General features: G+C 39.4%; 1 protein-coding gene across 1 annotated transcript; it reads right to left on the bottom strand.

Annotated features, from left to right (window-relative positions):
- Positions 1 to 2,611: 2,611 nt before the first annotated feature.
- TMEM106B (transmembrane protein 106B) lies at positions 2,612 to 16,108 on the bottom strand. The gene is made up of 9 exons (XM_080936378.1): positions 15,972 to 16,108; positions 15,505 to 15,605; positions 13,956 to 14,177; positions 10,721 to 10,784; positions 7,921 to 8,080; positions 6,255 to 6,395; positions 5,965 to 6,014; positions 4,955 to 5,008; positions 2,612 to 4,244 (listed from the first exon to the last, which is right to left on the bottom strand). The coding sequence occupies exons 3-9, from the start codon at positions 14,173 to 14,175 to the stop codon at positions 4,106 to 4,108; spliced, it is 828 nt and encodes a 275-aa protein (XP_080792504.1). The 5' UTR covers positions 14,176 to 14,177; positions 15,505 to 15,605; positions 15,972 to 16,108; the 3' UTR covers positions 2,612 to 4,105.
- Positions 16,109 to 22,073: the final 5,965 nt, after the last annotated feature.

The raw sequence follows: 22,073 nt of genomic DNA, 5'->3' as shown, positions 1-22,073 counted from the left end.
ACAGCTGATGCAGTGTCCCCCAGACTTCTACTTCTAAAACTCTGGGTGAAGTGGGACAAATCGAACTGTCATCTTCTACATGGTAGTAATATTACCTCTGGCCATTGGCGCGATACTATTCTTTTTTGTTTTACAGCATACAAAATATCCTGAAAATATTTCACTTAAACACATTTCAATTAATGTAATTAAACAGAAGGCAATGACTTCCTTCTCGAATAGTTAAGACTTAACTATGAAAAGATCCTCATAATCTTGCTACGTTATCTATGAACTGATTTGAGGGTCAAACACCAACCACACGATATCTTCAACTTGGAGTCTGTGTTAGAGCATGTAAAAGAAACAAGATGAATTGCACAACAGCTTAAAACTTGGAAATTCCACTTTGCTCCTACAGAAATCCCACCGCTGTTGCTTTTATCTTTCCCCTGCGAAACCTGTTCTCTGAGCAAGTTAAAAGCACACAATGTCCTTGCCATCAGAAGCTATGGATGAAGACTTCGATGTAAGTAGGTCCATGATACAGAAGTTAAATTTTTGAGCCAAGTATATCACACATACCTTTGTTTTACTCTAAAAACGGAACTTTAAAGAAATAATGATTTTGACCCAGCATTTTCAGATCTCTACTAATTTTCTTTAGAAAGTTAAAGATAACTGTTTCATTTAAAATCTAATTTTACAAAGTCAGAAGGAGGAAGAAGGCTGACACACTTTGAGCCAAGCAGCTGTGGCATTTTAGTGTCTCAAACTCTAGTCTGATGGCATCACGGTTTACTGTTTAGCTCTTATTACTTATCAAAGAAGAAAATAATGTATTTGAAAATATAAAAATATTCATACTTTAAAGCCATATGAATGACACTGTCTTCGAAAATAAGAAGCTATGTGTTAGCATGCAGCTGAATGACAGAATGAAGAGTCAGCAACACAGGTGCCACCATAATCCCCCAAATTACTCCACAGCAGGCTAAACAGCACAAGCCTTCAACTGTCCTGTTGTTACTTAACTGTGTTTGGATGTCACCTCCTACTTCCTTTTACACTGTACCACCATTTCCCAAGTGAAAAACATAAGATATGAAGGAAATTAATTATATTTTACTCTTGTAATATTTTTTAAGAAAAAAAAAATCTACTTCATTAAGACGGAGTAAACAGGAGTCAACAGAAAACTGACAAAATATAATTATATTCTATTAAATGTCACCTCAGGCAAGATTGTCTTTCAAGCAATTTCAAGGAATTTATCTCATGTCTGGTATTTTCACACTGTATTTCAAATCTCAAATGTAATAATCTTACTTATAAATAATTCACACCAAAAAACAGTCAGTCTTATTTTTATTGGAATGGCTGTGAAGTATTAAATATTAACACATAAAAATTAAGCTCCAGCTTTGGTTCTAAAAGATTCCACATTGTTTAATTTACTTTTAGAATGTTTCAGACAGCAATTCAATGTTATGAAAATCTTAGCCATAACTATCAACTTCAGAACCTTTTATTTTTTACATGTGTCTGTGTGTGTGCGTGCACTATATATGTGGTATTGTACTGTATGTAAATGGGCATCTGAGAGCCAGGTCTCTCCTACTGTAAGGTACAGAGACTGAACTCAAGTCTTCATGCTTGGTGACAACCATCCCCAACCACTGAACCATCTTGCCGGCCACTTCTAATGTTCAATTGTATTAACCCGAGTTGCCATGGCTTTCCAGAGGACATTTTAACTGACAGGGCACAGATATGAGAGAACCAACCTCTGGCTTCATTTAAAGCATCTGCTAATATATGATTTTAGAGCAAATCCCCTCAGTGTCCTGTTGAGAAATTCCATAAGAAAAGCAGATAGAAGAGCAAGAGCCAGGGTACTGTATGAGAGACTATCCACACAGAGGCTGGGGCGGTGCTGGATTAGTGTAGAACAGAGTTTTCCCTGTCAGCATGAGGCTACATGATAACGTCTTCATCATGTCCCTGGCTAAGCTCTGGTGGTATTCATAAAAATATATTAACACCTACCCTTACTCATTGCCAAAAGCCAGAAAAGCCACACTCAGCTAAGCCACACTCAGAATGACCTAAGAAAAGCAAAACGCCTCATTCATACTTCCAAAGTCTTTATGGCTACTGTTCAGATTCTCCAAAATATAGGATTTCTTGTTGTTGTTCATTTTGTTTAGTTTTATTAACTTGCTGGTGTCAGCCTGGCTTACTTGGGAGTCGCTTGATTTTTCTTGAAGAATCACAGGCAGTGTGCTTCAATTCCAGGTGTTTTTGTTGGCTTGGTTTTACAAACGACTCAAACATGATTAAAGTTGGACATTAAAACTAGATGGGATTAAATTTTCAATTTAAATAGTTAAAAGACTTTGAAACTGAACCACTGGGAGCCAAGTTCACTACACTTTCCTGCCTCTGTAGGCCTTGTACATGAACACTGGAGGAAAGTGAAAACAAACTTCTCTTCCACTGTGCTTTCCTAGACTAAACACACACGGAAGGCACCCAGAGGAGGCCTATGGAAAGGGTGACTGAAGAAATGGATGGTTATGTACACCTCCCATGGCTATACGGAGGCATGGAGCCAGGAAAAAGCACAACGGAAATCATAAAAAAGGTTTATTGACGTTTTGTTTTTACACGGAAAGTCACAAGCTGAGTGCAGGGCGAGTGTTAAAGAAAGATGAAGGAACACGTAAAGTGCAGAATTAGGCCATTTAAGCTGTGTACTTGAGGGCCAGAATGACCAAAGGACGACACATAACTAATGTAGGCACTTGGGTATGGGGAAAGGAAAACCCATCTCTGACTTAAGGGAACAAAATGTACGTTAAAGGGTCCTTAAAATTTGCTGAGTGAATAAGAAAAACACTTTGTGGAAAATAACACTGAAAATATAATCTAACAAGATGAATACATCCACCATACTTGAAAACAATGTTAGACAAGATTAAAAGATAAATGTTTAACGTAACTGCTAGGAGCATCAGATCAGTATGATGAACAATGATTAGATTTTGAAAGCAAACTGTAGGATTTATCTTGATGTAGCCACCAGTGTTGGATGAACGGATTTCTTGAATAATTTCTAGTAAATAATTTCCTTCCCTAGAACATTCATATAATTGATGATACCTAATTGCCTTGAAAAGCATCTATATAATTCTTAATGTGAAAAGCAACATAAAAAGTTGATAGAGCAGCAAAATATTTTATTGTGCATCTACTTTACGCCAGATCCAACATGTAGCTGGAACCTACTGATACTTCATAGGTTTCTGAATTTCATTTTTATACTTTATGTTTTTATGGACAACTTGCCTTACTTCTTAATCTGAACCACTTCATTTGACATTTATCAAAGCTGTATAAAAGCCATGCACTTTATTTACAGTATTGTACACTAAGGAATATGTTTGAAGATCACACAGGAAGTTCACAAAGCTTACATGAAACATACTGAGAGATTCTTACAAAATGTAGGACAGAATTTGGCAGATGGTTATGGTTGGTAAATATTATGCAACCATTAGCTAGAAATAAGACAAAACATGCAAATCAGCAGAATTTCAAGAAATCAAAGACTAAAAACATTTAGCTAATAGCTAAGTTACCATATAATTATTATAAAGACTACCATGTAAGAATGGAAATTTATAAAACAGGTCAGTTTTTAAAAGTTCTCCATGAATAATAGGCTTTCAGTAATTTCATATAAAAATCTTCAGAAGTATTTTCAAATTATGTTCAGGACTGAACTATATTATCAATAGATATATAGATTAAATCTATTACTTTTATATAATTATATATTGTATTCTAAGGAAATCTTAATTTTTCACCTTGGGAACAAAGGTGAGAAGAAAGCCAATCAGTTAACTTAGGATGGAGGAAAAGCTCTTGGTAGGAGAAAATCATCAACACAGAAAACAGAGTCCAGGAACTGCATAAGGACCAGATTCTGTTAGCTGGACCCTCAAAGGCCCAGTGTAAACTTTAGACATGCTCAATTCAAGGTGTCCTAGGCAGTACCTCCTCACTGACAGTTCTGATGGTGTCTCAGGTGTCTCAACTCTGACCACATCCCCTTTAGAGTTTATTGTTGAGGCTGAAGGACATTTAGATACTCAGACTGGGCCAACTGGTAAGTGGTGTTCCTTCCACAGTCGACATACTGGTACCTCTCCTGAGAGATTTGCTCAGAGTGTCCGAAGTATGCTGTAGTTACAGTAACTCTAAAAATGGAACAGACAGAAAAATAGCATTATACAAAATTATCCAAAGGCATTATATGAGGATAATACCAACCAAATATGAACTTATATATCATAAGTTAATTAATACCCTAAATTACTTATTGTGAATTCTAATTATCACTTATTGAACATTTGGGATTAAGATGACATTATAGGTATGGGATTCTTAGAAAATATTTCTCCAACAGATTCAAAAGTGCTAACCTAGCAAACACTATCCAATAATTATCTGCTTATACAATATAGATAATATATATTTATAAAAATACATATAAAATGTTTATTACAATTACATAAATATAATTAAGTTTATTACTTAATTGTTTAAAAAGAATCATATGGTTTCCTCTTCATAGGAAGATAGAAAATTAAATGTCAACCAAGGACTAAAATAACAAATATAAGCAATAATATTTTATGTAAATAAGTAATAAGCAATTTATAAACCCAAAGCATTACTCCTCCTCCTCACTGCTGTAAGTTTACTTACAGGGTAGAGAGGCAGCTGTGTGCCATCCTCTCTGTGCTAACCCTGCCGTTTGCCTGAGCTCCCACAATCTCTGCAGGCCTTTAACTGTGGCTCTGAGCATACATACTCTAGGTAGCTACATTCCGAACCATTCCATTTTACATAGCACTCCTACTAGACATTATAAACTCAAAGTCTTCGCAAGCATATCCATACTTACTGCATCATGAGTACTATGTTGTGTACTTTGATGGAGAGCAGTGTACAGAAATCACTGTTAAAGAAATGAAAGTAGAAAGAGCACTGTCATGACGTTATCAGTTTAAAACTCTGTTAAACTTTAATAGACTCTAAATAGTGATTTGTTTTCCTTTGAGATGAACTCTTGGCCTCAGTAATCTTTCTCATCCCAGCCTCTGTCATACCTGGGATTATGGGACATGCTACTGTGCCTGTCAAGACACTATTAAGAATATGTAAGTCGTGCTAGGGAGATGGCTTGGGGGTGAGACATCTGCTGTGTAAGCATGAGGGCCTGAGTTTGGATGCCAAGCCTTCAGGCAGAAAGCCAGGCACGGCAGGATGCACTCATCAACTCAGTACGGGAGGCTAGAAACAGGCTATTAGAGGCTTGCTTACCAGCCTCACCAAATAAATGGGTTCTAGAGTTCCAACCATAGACCCTACCTTAGAGAATAAGGTAGAGACTGATAGATGAAGGCATTTAACTTCAATTGCTTTCCACAAATGCATGCGCACATGAGTGTGTGTGTGTTTGTGTGTGTGTGTGTGTGTGTATACCCTCACAAATGTAACAAATACAGAAGTACAAGTCCATAGGACAGTACTGTTATAAAGTAGAAATTTCAATACTCCTATATTAAAGCACCATCCATAAATAGCAACTAAATAATAATTGAGAAATTTTAAACATATATATATATATATATATATATATATATATATATATATATATATATATATATACACATAATATACACACACATATAGTCACACACACATGCAAACACAATTCTGGAAATAAAGATATGCTTCATGGACATATTTATATTTATCTATCGATCTATCTATGTCATTTATGCTGTAGAGTGTAAAAGGAAAAGCATGTTTAGAGAACAGGACAAGCATTGCAGTAAGTGGCCATTTTAACTGATAAGCTTATAGAAATTAAGAAAACAAAAAGTAAAGTTACTAAAATCCAAAACTTACTACATGTAACTCATTTCCTCTGCAATAACTGTGGGTACGGTATAATCAATCTGAAAGCAAAAACAAACAAGAAAAACATCAACAGAGGAGAGGACCCAAACACCAAACATGCTACCTATATGTCTAAACTTTTCAGAGGTAGACCTCTTTCCTTTGATGAATTTGGTTTATACTTTTCAGGGACACATTTCCAAGTCAAGTCTTTGAGGACCATCCCCCACCCTGTTCCATTTTATAGTACACAGGATGAAGAACCTTTAAATTTACTCAGTCTCCTGAATGGGGCTTACCTGCTTCATGTCAAGTGGGCCAATGTTAGTTATATTGTTTAAGCGTGCCTTCCCAATCACTGTTTTTGAAAACTGAACTTGAGCAGTGATGTTTTCAACTTCTACAGAGTAATAGTTATTATTTGTTATATTTAGTGTGTTCTGCAAAAAAAGGAGGCAGGAAATATACATTATGCTTAAGTAGGCACACAAATATGAACTCAAAATTATAGATCAAATGACTTTAGTTGTAACTATGCCTCATTTATTGGGAAAAGAAAAATATTAACAAGAATGTTAAAGAACATTTATAAAGAACTATGTGCATAATAAACATGTAATTCGAATTTTTGAAAGCAAGACTCAGAAAATATATTACATAAAAATATAGAAAAGTAAATGTTAAAACATATTTTATAGCTTTAGCTAAAGTTGGACTAAACATTTTAAATTTTATTTAAATTCTTATGTATTATATACACTCTCTCTTCTAACAACATAAAACAGTACTTAAAAGACATTTTTTAAGAAAAATATTTTTTTCACACAGGGTTTCCTACAATCCTGCAGGCTTTGACCTCCTTGTGTAGCAAGGATGACCTTGAACTTCCCCTCCCATCTCCAGCTCTACAGAGCTTCTGCTACAGGTCTGCACCACTGCGCTAGGTTTTATATGGCAAGAGAATAATACAATTCTGGTACTGTCAGCTTTAGACTCATGACCTTGTCAATCTTTTCCTTCAATGTCTTCTCCTGAGGCCTACTAAGTCCTATTTGTAAAGCTAGAGTTCAGAACTCCTTAATTTGATTATGAGTAAATATCTAAAGTTGTGTTAATCCTTGCTTATTTAAAATACAATAAGGCATTTTTATCTAAATACAGTGGTATTTAAAAGGAAATGACATCCTCAGGAGGACTCCTCCAAAGGGAGCACAGCATACTCTCCACTTGCAGGCTGGAGCCAGTGATGCAGGTGGTTACACACTCCCTTCCAACACTGGTCAGTACCCCACAGTGATGACACAGGTGGTTACACACTCCCTTCCAACACTGGTCAGTACCCCACAGTGATGACACAGGTGGTTACACACTCCCTTCCAACACTGGTCAGTACCCCACGTTCCTTAGAACCAAAGGCTAATGTCTGGAAATGTGGGGAGAAGATCTACGAAGCTTTGGAAGTGGAAGGCTATAGAATATAATCCTTTTTTAAAGCACATGTGTCGTAAACCCACAGCCGTTTTCATATGTTCTAACTTAAAAATATCAGGTCATCATATAAATTATAAATTTCATCTTTAAATAGAATCAAGTTAAGGTCTTTTAAGACTGAGAGACATTTTCTTTCATAAAAGGTTAGGAAGCAAACATGTATTCACAACATCGATTGAATCAATGCTTAACACCTTGTCAACTGTTTGGAGTCAAACGCTGAAAAGTAAGTTGGCTGTATTGTTTTTCCCTTTACCAGAAAATGTTTATTTGAGCTTCCTACAATAGGCATCTTCAAGTGTTAAATAACTACCAATACACTCAACTGCCACAAGAGGTTCTTTCCATTTTTGGCAGAACCAGCACAGCAGTGTCATGTAAAATGCAGCACAGGTCATTAGCAAGCATTACCTGAGCAGAGGGAATGGCTGCCTGAGCAACACAAGAAGGCCTTCAGCGCAAATGTGCACTTACCGTGATATTTAAATAAATGGTTCGCTTTTGAGAGTCGTAGCTGACATAGGCTGATTTTACACCAATGTACTTCACCTCAATAGATCGAGGGAAAAGGAAAAACACAGCCAATCCAGACAGGAGCAGACAGACAAACACAGATGCCATCACATAGAGCTTTCTGGAAAAGAAAGTGGAATCATGACATATGTGTCATCCGAAATTACATAGAGCAACATTTCAGGAAATTATTTTCATTTGAAATTTTTTTTACCACATACACCGCAAGAAAATACTTTTAATTTTACCAAATTTAGAATGAAATAGGTCATTCTAAGTCTTGCATTCCTTCCCCTTCATTTTGCCTAGTGCCCCCTCCTCCAAAGCTTCCTAATCCCTCCAATAATTAGTTTGTAACCAATTTTATTTAACCACTAGTTTTAAATCAAGGAATAAGGTTTGCAAACAAAAGCTTGTAAACATGGTAAGTCCCTTGTAGGTCTAGACCTTCAGGTATAGGATTTAATATTATAATACATACCAATAGACCAAACCTCAATAAGACTGAATTCTTATGTGGCTGAATAGGAAATACAGAATGTTCATTCACTAGTAAGGCACGAGGATGCTTGTTTTCACTCAGTACTGCCAATCAAGTATGTTGACAAAACTCTGGGCTTTTGCTAATCTGACAGCAGAGATATCTCTATGTACAGTGAACTTGCATTTTTTAAAGGAAAAGTAGACAATATATCTCCCTCTTCCATTTACACTTTTGTGAGGTACTTTCCAGAGCTGCTATTTCTACCTCCCTTCCCTGCGGATAGCTGCTCTTTTCTTCTCCAGTTTTGATGATCCGTACAGAAGGGGTTAATCCTCTGCATGATCTCAACTGCAGACATTACTTCTTGACTTATCATTTGTATTTAGATTTCAATTGAGGTTTTGTTTTCAACTAATAGATGTTTATCCTTTCTGAGTCCAATATGCTTTTTCATCACTAGGATTTTAAATTACAGCTGTTGAGAGGTTTTCTACCTAGATATTGTAAATCTAGCCCAACTCTTCACCTTTTTACTGCTCTGTGTATTTTAAAATAAAAATCCAATTTAAGTTTATACAATGCTTGGTTGACTTCAATTCCACGACTGCTAAATATTTTATTCAACAGCTTATTTGAAACATAATGGCCAAGAGTAGTGACCCAACTTGATCTTCTCTTCTTTACTCATTGATTGAGCCTCTTGACTAATGTTCAAAGGGCTCTTCTTCTTTACACCTCCGAAGGCAAAGATTTTCACTAGAACATCTCTCCAGTTGAAAGTGTCTCTTTCTGGTGTACAGAATAAGATTATTCTTCTCTAGTGAAGAATATCCCTTGAGTGATTTATTATTATTATTATTATTATTATTATTATTAATTTATTCAATCCTATACCTCTTATTTGCTTCTGCAGGAGTTGAAATTACATACACATTTAGTTTTCTTTATTTTCTCTCATTTTCCTCAAAGCTTTTCACTAGGTATATATGCATAAGGGTTTGAATAAGAAATGATACTACTTGAGAAGGATTAGGAGGTGTGGTCTGTTTGGAATAGAAGTGGCCTTGGTGGAAAACTATGTCACAAGGGTGGGCTTTGAGGTTTCAAACTGCCCAAGCCAGGCTTCGTGTGTCTCTCTTCCTACTGTCTGTGGATACAGACGTAGAACTCTTAGCTACTTCTACACCACAATGCCTGTCTGCATGCTGCGATGCTTGCTCCCTGCCATGCTGATAAGGGACTAAGCCTTTGAAGTTGAAACTGTAAGCCAGCAACTATCAAATGTGCTGTTTCATAAGAGGCATGGTCATGGTGTCTCTCCACAGCAACAGAACACTGACTATGCTAGACTGAGTTTACATGCCTCCAGTTTATTCCACTTCCCTTGTATTTTCTACGATATCTTACTTGTACTGTACACTTCAAATTTCATACATCACTGACATTTTAGGGGGACTGTGAGGTGGGTTTTCATATCCTACTACAGGTGCCTGAGTTCTAAACCTTTCCACGTCTCACTTAAGCTGCTGTGCATTCTGTAGTTTACATCTTACATGTATTTAAGTTTCTATCTGCTTCTTGTGTGTCTTTCATTTTCAGTATCCTCTCGAGTTCATGATCTTCTACTTTATGTTCATGTTGCTCCTATTTAGTAAAGATTTTATATTTTCAAAAAATGGTCCTCCCCTCAAGTAGTGGGATGGTCCAGATTTGGTTTGGCCCATATGAATACTCAGCCTCTTTTGACCTTTTCAACGCTACTGTGGGTTTCCTGCGATATCTGTTCTTTTCACTGTAACAAGCTATTCTAAAAACTATTTGCTATCAGTGCTGACTGTAGGTTTCTTCTTTCGTTGTGGAACACTTATAGAGTTCTATATCAAGACTTCCTTTGCTTCTCTTAAAATGTCCATGCATCTGCTAAGCTCTGCTCAGGTCTCTGTGGTCACTATGCTCAGAACAGTGATTATAATTCTGAACTTAGCTCAGAATCATCTATGCCCTGGTGTGAATGGCCTATGTACACGTGTGTGACATTGCCACAATTTTAGAACTCTTTTAGTGAACAGATTTCTGTGTATAGAGGTGACTTGGAATTTTCAAATCCTCATGTCAATCAGTCATCTCTTTGTTTGTTTAAAAACAGAAGGCGTAGGATGGTGTAACTTAACAACCAGATACATTTTTCTTAAATGTCTTAACTAGAGTAATTACTTACATAAAGTTTGAAAGTAAAAATATACGAACAACAAAAGCAGACATGTTATGGTCACTCACGTTCTTCTCGGCCGTAACCGCTGGTCACTATACGGAATCAATGCCACCAGTTGGTTTTCTTGCCCTAAAAGGAAAAGATGTAGGCTTAAAATGTGTTAATATGAACAACTAAAATATTGTACTGCTCTATTAGAAACTTATTTCAAAAGACCAGAATACTTCCCTCCTTAATCCTTTAGTAAACTGTTATGTCTTCAAAACTTCTTCAGTTTTAGAGAAGATACTATGTTTTTCCATACTAACCAAAAATAGTATAAATAATGAAAGCTCTACTATCCTTTAATCCATTGGTTTAAAAAAAAGCTAACAAAACAAAACAGAACAAAAACCCTGAAGAGCCCTTGTTTTCAGGGGATCTGAACTTACATGGGCTGCTCTCACCTACATGTCTTCCACTCATCAGACTAAGTTCAATGAGGGAAGAAACACACTGTTGCTGCCCATTCCTGGATCCTCAATAGCTGAACCAAAACTGCTAGTCTAAATCTCAAGCCTTCAAAGGCTCACTGTTCTCAACTGCAATCACTAATTACGTGTAACTATGCAATTATACCACATTTGCTAGTTCACACTCTAAAGGACAAATTTCAGAACCCAACACTCTTCGGGCTCTCAGGATTGCCCCTTATCCTCACTCTTGGCTCACAATGCAGCACATGGAGAGATGCCCCTCGCATACGCTGGTAAGGCTTTTCAGATGTCCTAACTGAAGTTACAGAACATAAAGCAGAGGGAGGAAAGATAAGTTCGCTTAACGCAAAGCATCAGGGACAGTGGAGGAACAAGTATCCCACACTCCTTTCCCATATGCTAAGGAGGAGATGAGGCCACACTCCCTGCACTCTGCTTTTGAAACCAACCAAACAAATAACAAAATCCTCTTTATTCACTACAGTGTTTTCCATGGGCTTCTGTTATCCTGCCAACTTTCCTAGACACAAAATGATATTTATGGAAATATTTTATAGACTTTCTCCTGGGGTCTGCTGTGAAATATCTTAGTCCATCAGGTCTAGCAGATACTTTTCCCCTAAGTGCTATTTGGCAATGCTGCTGGTGACTTAAGAGATTTGTTACAGGACCAGCTCTTTTACCTTGGGCCAGTATGTGTAACAGCTCCACCATAAGCCCTCTACTTAACAGACCCTTTGATTTACCAGCATCTACCCATCCCCTGCTTCTGCATCCCTACTTGAGAAGCTCCCTGTGCCCTCTGCAGGGCACTGCGTACCACACTATTCAGCACTTTTGCACTACGTACCAACTATTTGCTCCAATAACTACCCATCTCCTATGTTACCAGGATGGTCTCTATGGATCACTTCTATCAGCATGCACACATCCATTTTACAAGGGATCATCACTCATCCCTCATGTTCTAGGGCAAAACTCACAACCATTTCTCCCTATCAGATGCTCCAGTACCCATATGAAAGAGCTAATACTCAGTGCTCTTTTAAAGAACTTCAGTGGACTGCACATCACCAGACCAATGAGCACCCCTCAGTCCCCACACAACTTCATCTGTCATCAGCATTAACAGGGGCTCTCCTTCCATCTCTGTGCATTCTCTCTATTTATCTACTGGGACTCCACAGCTAGACTTCCGCCTCCCGATCTAGCTACTTTCTCTTCTGCTACTGCTCCTCAAAGGCTGCACTGTTCCAGAGTTCACGATAAAGTCTCTTCCTTTTTCTTCTATCCAATTTGCTAAGCAGAATGTTCCTGTCTTAAGTTCCTCTTGAAGTACCATCATACATCAATATCAGCAGCTAACATATGTTCTCAAATTCAGACCCTAACAACTGCCTATTAAACACTTTGATTCAAACCAACAACCTCAAACACATGTCTGAGACTGAATTCTTTATCTCACTTCTGGCATGCACACTCAATTTTTATGCCCATTTTAATAAATGGTAACTTCATTCTTTAAATTGTTGGTGTCTTAGTCAGGGTTTCTATTCCTGCACAACAATCATGACCAAGAAGCAAGTTGGGGAGGAAAGGGTTTATTCAGCTTACACTTCCATATCACTGTTCATCACCAAAGGAACTCAGAACTGGAACTCAACAGGTCAGGAAGCAGGAGCTGATACAGAGGCCATGGAGGGATGTCACTTACTGGCTTGCTTCCCCTGGCTTACTCAGCCTGCTTTCTTATAGAACCCAGGTCTACCAGCCCAGGGATGGCACCACCCACAATGGGCTGGGCCCTCCCCCCTGATCACTAGTTAAGAAAATGCCTTACAGCTGGATATCATGGAGGCATTTCCTCAACTGAGGCTCCATTCTCTGTGATAACTCCAGCTTGTGTCAAGTTGACACAGAACCAGCCAATGCAGCTGGATAGAAAAACAAAGAGCAAAACAAAAACAAAAACAAAACAAAACAAAAAAAAAAAAAAAACAGCAACAACCAGGCTACCAAAAAGCCCCCTAGCCATACTTCAAACCATGGCTGGATGGACAGAAATCACATTCCCACCCTTCCACACAGTTGCACAAATTTCTTAAACTGCAATACTTCTATTCTTAAGCAGCTACTATCCCCAGAAAGATAAAACCACCATTCAGTAGCCTATGCAATCCAGTAGCCCACTTAATCCAAGGTACTTTTCAGAGACTCTTGAGTTCCCCATGTAGCCACTTTGTCCTTCTTTGGGATCTCTCCAGGGTCACCTACTGACTTCTACCAAGGACAGAAGGTGAGCAGAACTACACAACCTCACTATTTTTCCCTCTCTATGAGAGCAACTCAAGCACCACACAATTAGCGGGGAGAGGACCAGTTCTCCTGTCTTCTTCATGCCAAATCACAAGCTCGTTTTCCCCTCCCTTGCTTTTCTTCATACACCACTGACTTTCTTTTAGAGGTACTGGGGCAGAAACAACCTACTGTGGAACCACTTAGCTAAAATATCCACCTTGGCAAAATGACCATGATATGGCTTCAAATGACATCAAAAAATGAGTAAAGTCTTCAGTGGAAACTATAGAGTAGCTATAATGGCAGACGAGCAAGGGAAAAAAATACTAGATATGCTGAAGTCATTTCTATTACTGCTGTAGGAATGGAGCTAAGTGTTTGCTTCTGTATTTTTAACTAATCAAAACTGGTAAATTTTAACTCTGAATCTTTGAAGGTAGGAGCGCCCAGGACTACAGTTTTTACATTCTTTGAGCAAATGTTTAGAATCCTTCTTTAAGAGGACAGTCAACGCAGGAACACGTACCCCTAGGAATTCTTCCGGTCCCTTGGCAAGTGGGACAAGTGACACTGTCTCTTCCAGTAAATTCCACATATGGAAACTGAGAGACATCTCCGCTTCTCCCGTCTTCGTTGTGAACTTCACTGCTAACCAGTCCATTCCTCATGCTGTCGGTAGAGGTGACCCCATCATAACCGTCTTCTTTATTCGAATGCAAAGGCAAATGAGAAAGAGACTTTCCCATGTCTAGTGAAGAAGAAAAATCTGACAGTAAATTCCATGGGGTGATGGGGGGGGGGGGTGGTCCTCTCAGATTCTATGGGGGTATTTACAGGGTTAGGTAAGTGCAAATTCCTTATAAGACTAAAATGATATTCAACCAAAGTCATGGCTGGTACAGGGAGGCCCTTTGCTAGCCTCCAGAATATACTTTCCTGACAAAGCATCATGAAATGGAATCCTGCAAGACTTGTAATGAGAACAATGTTTAAAGCAGAAATAGTTGGTAGAAGCCTACAGTGCCCAGGGAGACTCTAGGCCTTCTTGGGGTTTTCAGGAAACAAATATGCTTTTAGCTTCTTCTTCTTCTTTTTTTTTTTTTTTTTTTTTTTTTTTTTTTTTTGTAGAGAAAAACATATTTTAACTGTGAACCAGATGCAGTAAAGGTGAAACTGTTGGCCTATTACAACAGATATGCATATCACCAGCTAACTTCCAAGTGGCCCATTGTACTCATCTAAACTCATACTCCTTTAGGGACATTGTCAATAGAACCCTACAGCTACACGACTGAGAGAAAAAACTAACAGCAGAAGCAAACAAACATCTTAAAAGGTGCTATGCCATTCTTTCTGTGGTTATCATGGGCTATTCATCAGATTCCAAATATCAACTAGACAATCACAGATACTACGTTTAATCTAATAATTTTTTCATTTAATAAATAAAGTGATACTAAGTAATTCAGGTCACTCCATATGAAGGAAATTCATATTTGCTTTTCAACATTTGAACCCCGTTTGTTAAATTCAAAATAGACAGCAATTTTAAATTAAAAAAAAAAAACTTGAGGATACAAAAGGGGTAAACAGATAAATAAAAATACTTTCAGAAGTTCTATGTACACACTGCCTACCGTAGCTCGGAAAGAGCAATGACTGTGACTTCCAAACTCATAAGTTTCTTAAGGTGGCTCAATAACAGAGAATCAGAACCAAGTCAACAATTGCCTGCCACAGACACACAGGGGCGAATTTTAATCAGCACGGTTTCCTCACACTGCGACCTTGGAAACCATGGAGTACATTGGGTGCTTTAGAATCAGCTGCCCTCAGACAAAACAGGGTCACCACAGGGGTGAAAACTGTGTCCCACCAATGGGAGCCTTCCTGGCAAAAGGCTAGGGACAAAGTGGATCTGGTCTCAGCCGGCCGTTTTACTCAGACCCAGGGTAACCTTGACACATTCTGCTTGGGTACACACCAGATTAAGCAGTTACCTGAACACTAGCCTTCTTGCTTAGCTTTTCTTGAGGCTACTGACAAGTGTAACCACTGTCATTTTGAAGACTTACTTGAGGTTTTTAAAAGGAGTGCTAGATCCTCCTTCGTTTCCTCCCCAGGCTCTCAATGTTTATGTCGAGGTCTTGTGAAATCAACACAGTTCTCAGATGCTCTAGAAAACAGGGGGGGTGGGGGGAAGATAAATACAGCATCGCAAGCGACTGAGATGTGTCACATGTTTTTGTACAGACTCGGGGTTAGTTCTGAGGGGCTCAAGAGGGACGGAAACCAGCGCCTTTCAAATGCCACAAGCAAATCCCCGGAAGAAAAAAAAAAATCAACATCCGAGACACACTGCAACTAGAACTGTCCAGTCCCAGGACCACTCGGCTGCTCAGATCAAAGGCCCTGGCACCGCCCGAGACGCCCCGGGAGCGAAGCCCAGGCCCGCCGCGGTGACAACCCCGCACCCGGTCCGCCGCGGCCTCCCACACCGCTCGGGGCAAGGGGCATGGGCCCCATGGCCCGGGTCGCTCACCCGCACGCGGAGTGCTGCGCGGTCCCGGGTTGCTCCGGTGCGGGCGGGCTACAGGACGGGGTCACAGCGTCCCCGGTCCCGGGGCGGGGCCGAGCGCCGGCCGGAGTGAGGCCGGGAGAGCGGTGGGGGAGGGGAAGGACAACAACTGCATCAGCTGAGCCCGGTACCCGGGGCGGCTGCGCCTGCGCCTGCGCAGTTCGCCCCTGGAAGGAGGAGCTGGGAATAGGCAATACGCATGCGCCTTTCCCCAGGTTTGGCACCCAGAAGGGAAGCTGCTGGGGGAGGAGTCCTCATTTTGTGACCTGTCTGTTTTCTAGCCTTTATAGTACTAATGGCGTCTGGCTTACGAATAATCGGTTTTCCTTTTCCCTTCCATCAGGCTGATTTTTTTTTTTTTTTGCGAGGGGGAGAAATGTGCACCCCCGTGGTTTTGAGTAGCCTTGTTCTTGCTGCTACCTTTGCCAGCCACAAGACTTCCTCCCTGAGGTTAGAATGAGCCGGATGGTGCGCATTTCTGGCAGAGTTGCACTCATTTTGTTATCGAGTTTTCATTTATAAACTTCTGGGAAAACGCACCCCTGTCCCAGCCTTGATTTAATCTTGTTTTGATTTTGTATTTAAGTTCACATTCTGTGCATGCAATAAGAGTTGTACCCCAAATGCTCAAGACCAAATGAGTTGTTACAGGAAGTGTCCTGAGGACCTCCCCACCCATGCACCTCATTGTCCAGTCATAACTCACAGTGAGTTGAGGCTACTGTGACTCATTTTAGTCACTCTCGAGTGTTACCTTCAAAGATTATTACTTTTTCTTTCTTTTCTGTCTTCCTGATAATCAAGATATATAAGTGGCTCAAAAGATGACTGGATGGAATTATAATCTGATAAAATTGAAACCAAGAACATATGCTGTTGCTAAAGGAGTTTAATAATTTCCCTATAGATGGGGTTTCTGGTGAAATTCCTAGAAAATTAACAGACTGGGAAGGGGTAAGCATCCATTAATTGTAGTGTACTTTCTTCTCGGCTGGCCAAAAGCATCCAGACTGGGTGAGGAATGTCAGAGTGGAGCTCAATTTTGCCCCACTCTTCGAAACTGCCTTGTTTGTATTTGGAAAATATCTTGATTTATGACCATCTCTTATGTATATAAAAGTTTCATGATATTGTCATCACGTTGGGACATGGTATTTGGAATAGCATGCGTCTGATTTCAGGTCACGATTCCTTGTATTTGGCTCCAGAATAAACTCTTAGCCATTTTAAGGTGAGAGCTGGGCTTCCAGACTATTTAAAGCATTCACCTCCGTAGACCCAGAAATCTCTCACTCTGTGGAATTCATCTTATAGGGAGAGTTCTAAAGTTGTGTGCAGTGTGTGACCAGTGTCTTAGGGTTTCTATTGCGGTGAATTGACCATGACCATGGCAACTCTTACAAAAGCAAACATTAATTTGGGACTAACTTACGATTTCAGAGGTTTAGTCCATTATCCTTCTGGCCAGAAACGTGGCAGCATGCAGGCAGATGTGGAGCTGGAGAAGCTGAGAGTTCTGCATCAAGGTCCACAGACTGCAGGAAGTGTGTTGGCTCCTCACCTAAAAGCCCACTCCCTAGTCAGCCCCTCCTCCAACAAAGCCACACCCATTGTATGGCCCCACCTCCCAACAGTGCCATTCCCTCTGGGCCAAACTTTCAAACACAGGGTGGAGAGCTATTCCTATTCAAACCACTGCAACCAGTCACATAAACTAAATACCTGGTTACATCAGAACAATTCTGAACTGGGTAAATTGATTGCTTTTGAGATGTGGTTCACTTTGTTGGGCTAGCTGCCCTAAAACTTGCTGTGAGAACAGTCTTCCTTCCTTTCAATAAAATCCAATATGAAGCCCACTTGAAGTGTATTCAAAGGCATTTAAACATATATTTTAAGCATAGACTTTAATAAAAATGAAGGGGACTCAGAGAATGCACATCTCATCTGAGAACATGGCTGTGGGCTTCTCAGTAAAGAGTCGTACTTCATTGTTTTCACAGTAGTCACACACACATGTTGGAGTGGGTTTTCAGTTATCATTCAAGGCTCATTAAGGAATTTAAATGGGATTAAGGAGTAGCTCCTGTGGCGTCTTGAGTAAGATTACAACTGACAATATAAAGTAACCTAGGGGTGCAAAAAAATTAAGATATCCTTACCTAAAATAAAAGTAGTGTTTGTAAGAACTCCATAAAATATCCAGGACTGAGAGCATACATGAAGTACTGCTTCTCTTGAGTATTTTGTTTTCATTGTTGCTATTTTTAGTTTTTAAATGAATATTGTTTTTATGTTTGCAACGTCACAGTGAATGTTAATTGTCCTGGAACCTTTAACTCTAAACTGGTGAAAGACTTCAGCTAGACTCCAGAATAAGAAGCTTCTCCTTTCCCCCACAGTTTCAGCTGCCTTTCTGTATTATTTTTGTATAGTGCCTTGGAGATTTATATTAAGGCAATGCATGATTGGACAGGGAGAAGAGGTGCGAAAAAGGAGAGGAAACAGAAGGGGAGGAGTAAGGGAGTAAAATGGAAGAGGAGGAGTCAAGAGAAGGAGAGGAAAGAACTGGAACAGGAGAATGGTTAACGGAAAGTGTTAAGGGATCTCCTAGGAGGGGAATAGAGAGTGTGGCTTCCTACATGTAGTGGTAAATCTGCCCAAAATAGACAGGCAGCTTGTTTTCCTAATTACTAAGGTGTGTTCTCATTGAATGGGTTTATTTGGGTTGAAGAGGAAAATGCAACAAATTGGCGATTTGGTTGAAAAGGGTATCTCAATAGGGCTTCAACATCCTCACCCACTGTGATGGTTTTATTATTCTATGTTTAAGCATGGCACCTGTACAAATCTGGAGGGGGGGGGACAGGAAGTGGGATGTGATGGCTTGTTTTTGCTCTGCCCAGGGAGTGGCATGATTAGAATGTGTGGCCCTGCTAGAGTAGGTGTGTCACTGTGGCTATAAGACAGTCATCCTAGCTGCCCAGAAGACCATATTCTAGCATCCTTCACATGAAGATGTAAAACTCTCAGTTCTTCCTGCATCATGCCTGCCTGGATGCTGCCATGTTCCACCTTTGTGATAATGGACTGAACCTATGAACCTCTAAACCAGCCCCAATTAAATGCTGTCCTTATAAGAGTTGTCCCAGTCAATGACCTTTGTTCACGGCAGTAAAACCATAATACACCCATGTACACACACACACACACACACACATACACACACACACACACACAAAGAGTTACTCAAGATAAACCTGACAAACACTCAGATATGGAAATACCATTCAAGAAGCTGTTCTGGGCAAAGCTTGTAGGTCAGCACAAGGTTTCTGGGCGTTGTCACCCTAATTCCTGAGAGAACTTTCCTCCGAAATGGTCTCTAGCTGGAATGCCTCATACTTAGTAAATTCTGTCTGCACTCAACACTGTGCTCCTAGGGTGTCAGGGCTCATTTCAACTTTTTCCCATGGAGAGTATAATGACCCAGAGTTGAGAGGAAGATGGAATTCTGTCAGAGTAACAATTTTCAATCTCTTAATTTGACTGTATTATTTAGACAAGGGATAAAAATACCCACCAGTGGCCAGTTTTAGAGGCTTCGACATAAATATTTTATTGTATACAATAAAATTTATTGAGTTAGTGCCTATTTCTATAGGCTTACCTGTATTATTCTTCAATGCAAAATAATCCTTACTTAAAGGAATTTCTAAGGGTGTATTTACACAGCATTTTCTCTATCATTATTATCATCTGGGCAGAGTCTTTATCCACGTGATTAGAATTCAAGTAATAACGAATCTCTAGAAGATAATTCCTGTGAATTTAGTGGTATTGCCTTAAAAGGCAGCTTGCCTGAGGATGAACTAAGCTACAGATGTAAACAGTCTAGAAAATGAAATGTCATTCTTTATACATATGATTATTACTGATAGAATTGAGATAGCAATACTGTTTGCTTCAAAAGGTTGTAGGTAACTATTAGTTAGTAACTATTAGTGTTGGCATTTTGTCTAGGCTCCACATCGCATCCACATTTCCCTCCCTCTTCTCTCTCCACATGCTAATGGCTGGCCTCTACTTCTCTACTCCTCTACAGGATCTCTGCCTTTCTCTGTCTCTGCTACCCTCTCAACTCTTGTCCCCAAGTCCTGAATAAACTGTCTTCTACACTATACTGTCTTTGTGTGTGGTTGGTCTCTCAGCAGGAAGGATGCCTCAGCATGGGCCTGAAGTCCCTTTCCCCACACCCTACCGTATCTCCTTCAGACATACCCCTTCTCTATATATTTTTATAAAACACAACATTGGTGCGGAGTCTCAGACTTTGAAACCCTGCAGGTACATATTCCCCCACACCCACCCTGCTGCCACATGGAGAGCCATAGAATGGTAACTTAGTGTCCTGTGGTCAAACATTCAGTTTCCACTAAGGCACAATAGCAGGCAAGGGCCTTCCCATTGTGGATGATTAGGTTTTACACAAAGGTTGCTATTTCCTGCTCACTTGGTCCAATCAGTATGCCAGCATTTTTTTTTTTTCTGTATTCTGAGATTCATGTCAGTCTATATGATATCGGATATTAGAAGTGATGTTTTTACTAGTGTAAGATAACTGAACAGAAGTTTTGATCTGATTAAAACTGTCACAGGGGTTGAAATAAGGTATTCCTCCATGCTAAGTTAAATCTTGAAAGCATGCGTGTTCTTTCCATGTTTCTCATAATTCCCTTGAGGGAGAGTCACCCACATATTAGCAGCTGACAACCAAATTGGAAATGCCACTTCCTTAGAAATTTGTTGCTAAAACTTATAAGCAGACAAATGATTCATAAATAATTTACTTTCTTAATCATTCTGAAGTGTACGGTTTATTGTTAATATGAAAGCCTGTCACAGCTACACCTTTATGTGTCAAGTGAGCTGGGTAACATTAGAAAACTGAGTTTTCTTGTTTTTATAGATGGTACACGTATGTCAGTCTAAACTTATACTTTGTGTATATAAAGCATGTGCTTTTTGTCCTTTTGAGTGTGGCTTACTTTACTTAACCTTCTGTAATAGAAAATTAGGACTTAAATGACTGGGTTGTTTCTGCCTGCAGTCCTAAGATAGTTTCCCCATCACAAAAGTATTATATTAGTCCCTGAGGTCATTTGCCCTACATTCACTAGTAGCAAATTCTTGGTTCTATAACTATATCTTTGCTGTTTCCTTTATTTACAAAGCAATATCCTTTATTAAATTCTGCAAACACCTCATCTCTTTGAGCCTTTGGTTCACATCCCCAAACAAACTTTTATAGCATAAGGATCTTCTGTGTATCCCCACTTATAGCGACATCATTTCAAACCTATATAGTCAAATTTCTCTCTAAATATTAGAATTACATTTTAAAAATTATCAACTTAGAAGCTTTATTAAATTTATTTTTCTTTTCAAGGAACATCAAATCTGAAATAGTAGTTGGAAGGTGAAAAGTGTGAACTGTGTGAGCCTCCCTGTGTGTATATAATATCTGATTGCGCATGCGTACTTTCTGACTCTGCTGTTAATTCACCAGAAAGCCATTCCGACTGAACAGTTTTTCAGTGCAGACCTAGTCAATCTCTAACCAGTTCCAACTTCTCACTTCTTAGCCCAGCCCAGAAACTCCTAATAACCAGCATGTTCCTTCTTCCTGTTCTTCCAGGAGCTGGGTCCTCTCTGAAAGGCAGCCAAGGGGTGGGGAAGTGTCAGCAGGGGTGGGAGGCAAGACTTGTTTTTACAAGTGTAGAGGTTGTTAATATCACTCTCCTGGATTCTTTATTCTGTGGCCAGAAGCTAAAGGCTTCAGCTGAATTAACATCTATTGCTTAGGTGTTTGTACATGTGTGTGTGTGTGGGGGGGGGGGGAGGGGCTATTGTTAGAGCTTTCTTCTCTGGCCCTCACTGACCAGGCTGGTTAACTTTTGTGAAGCATAGAGGGAAAAACAAAAGAATTAAAATACTTTGCACAGGCAAATACACAGGTACACATATACATTCATAAACCCACACTCTGGCTAGGTCCACCTGCCT

The sequence above is a fragment of the Micromys minutus genome (genome assembly GCF_963924665.1).
Source record: "Micromys minutus genome assembly, chromosome: 23".
NCBI lineage: Eukaryota > Metazoa > Chordata > Mammalia > Rodentia > Muridae > Micromys > Micromys minutus.
Note: the sequence above shows the minus strand (reverse complement) of the source record. Positions and strands in the feature narration are given on the sequence as shown.

Bases quoted from the DNA above. Each gene is read 5' to 3' on its own strand.
- TMEM106B (XM_080936378.1), bottom strand. From the start codon at position 14,175: ATGGGAAAGTCTCTTTCTCATTTGCCTTTGCATTCGAATAAAGAAGAC. The intron at 5,009-5,964 runs GTAAGTTTTGGA...TTTCTTTAACAG, and splicing joins GAGGAAATGAGTTACATGTA to TGATTTCTGTACACTGCTCT. The intron at 4,245-4,954 runs GTAAGTATGGAT...TTCCATTTTTAG, and splicing joins AACATAGTACTCATGATGCA to AGTTACTGTAACTACAGCAT.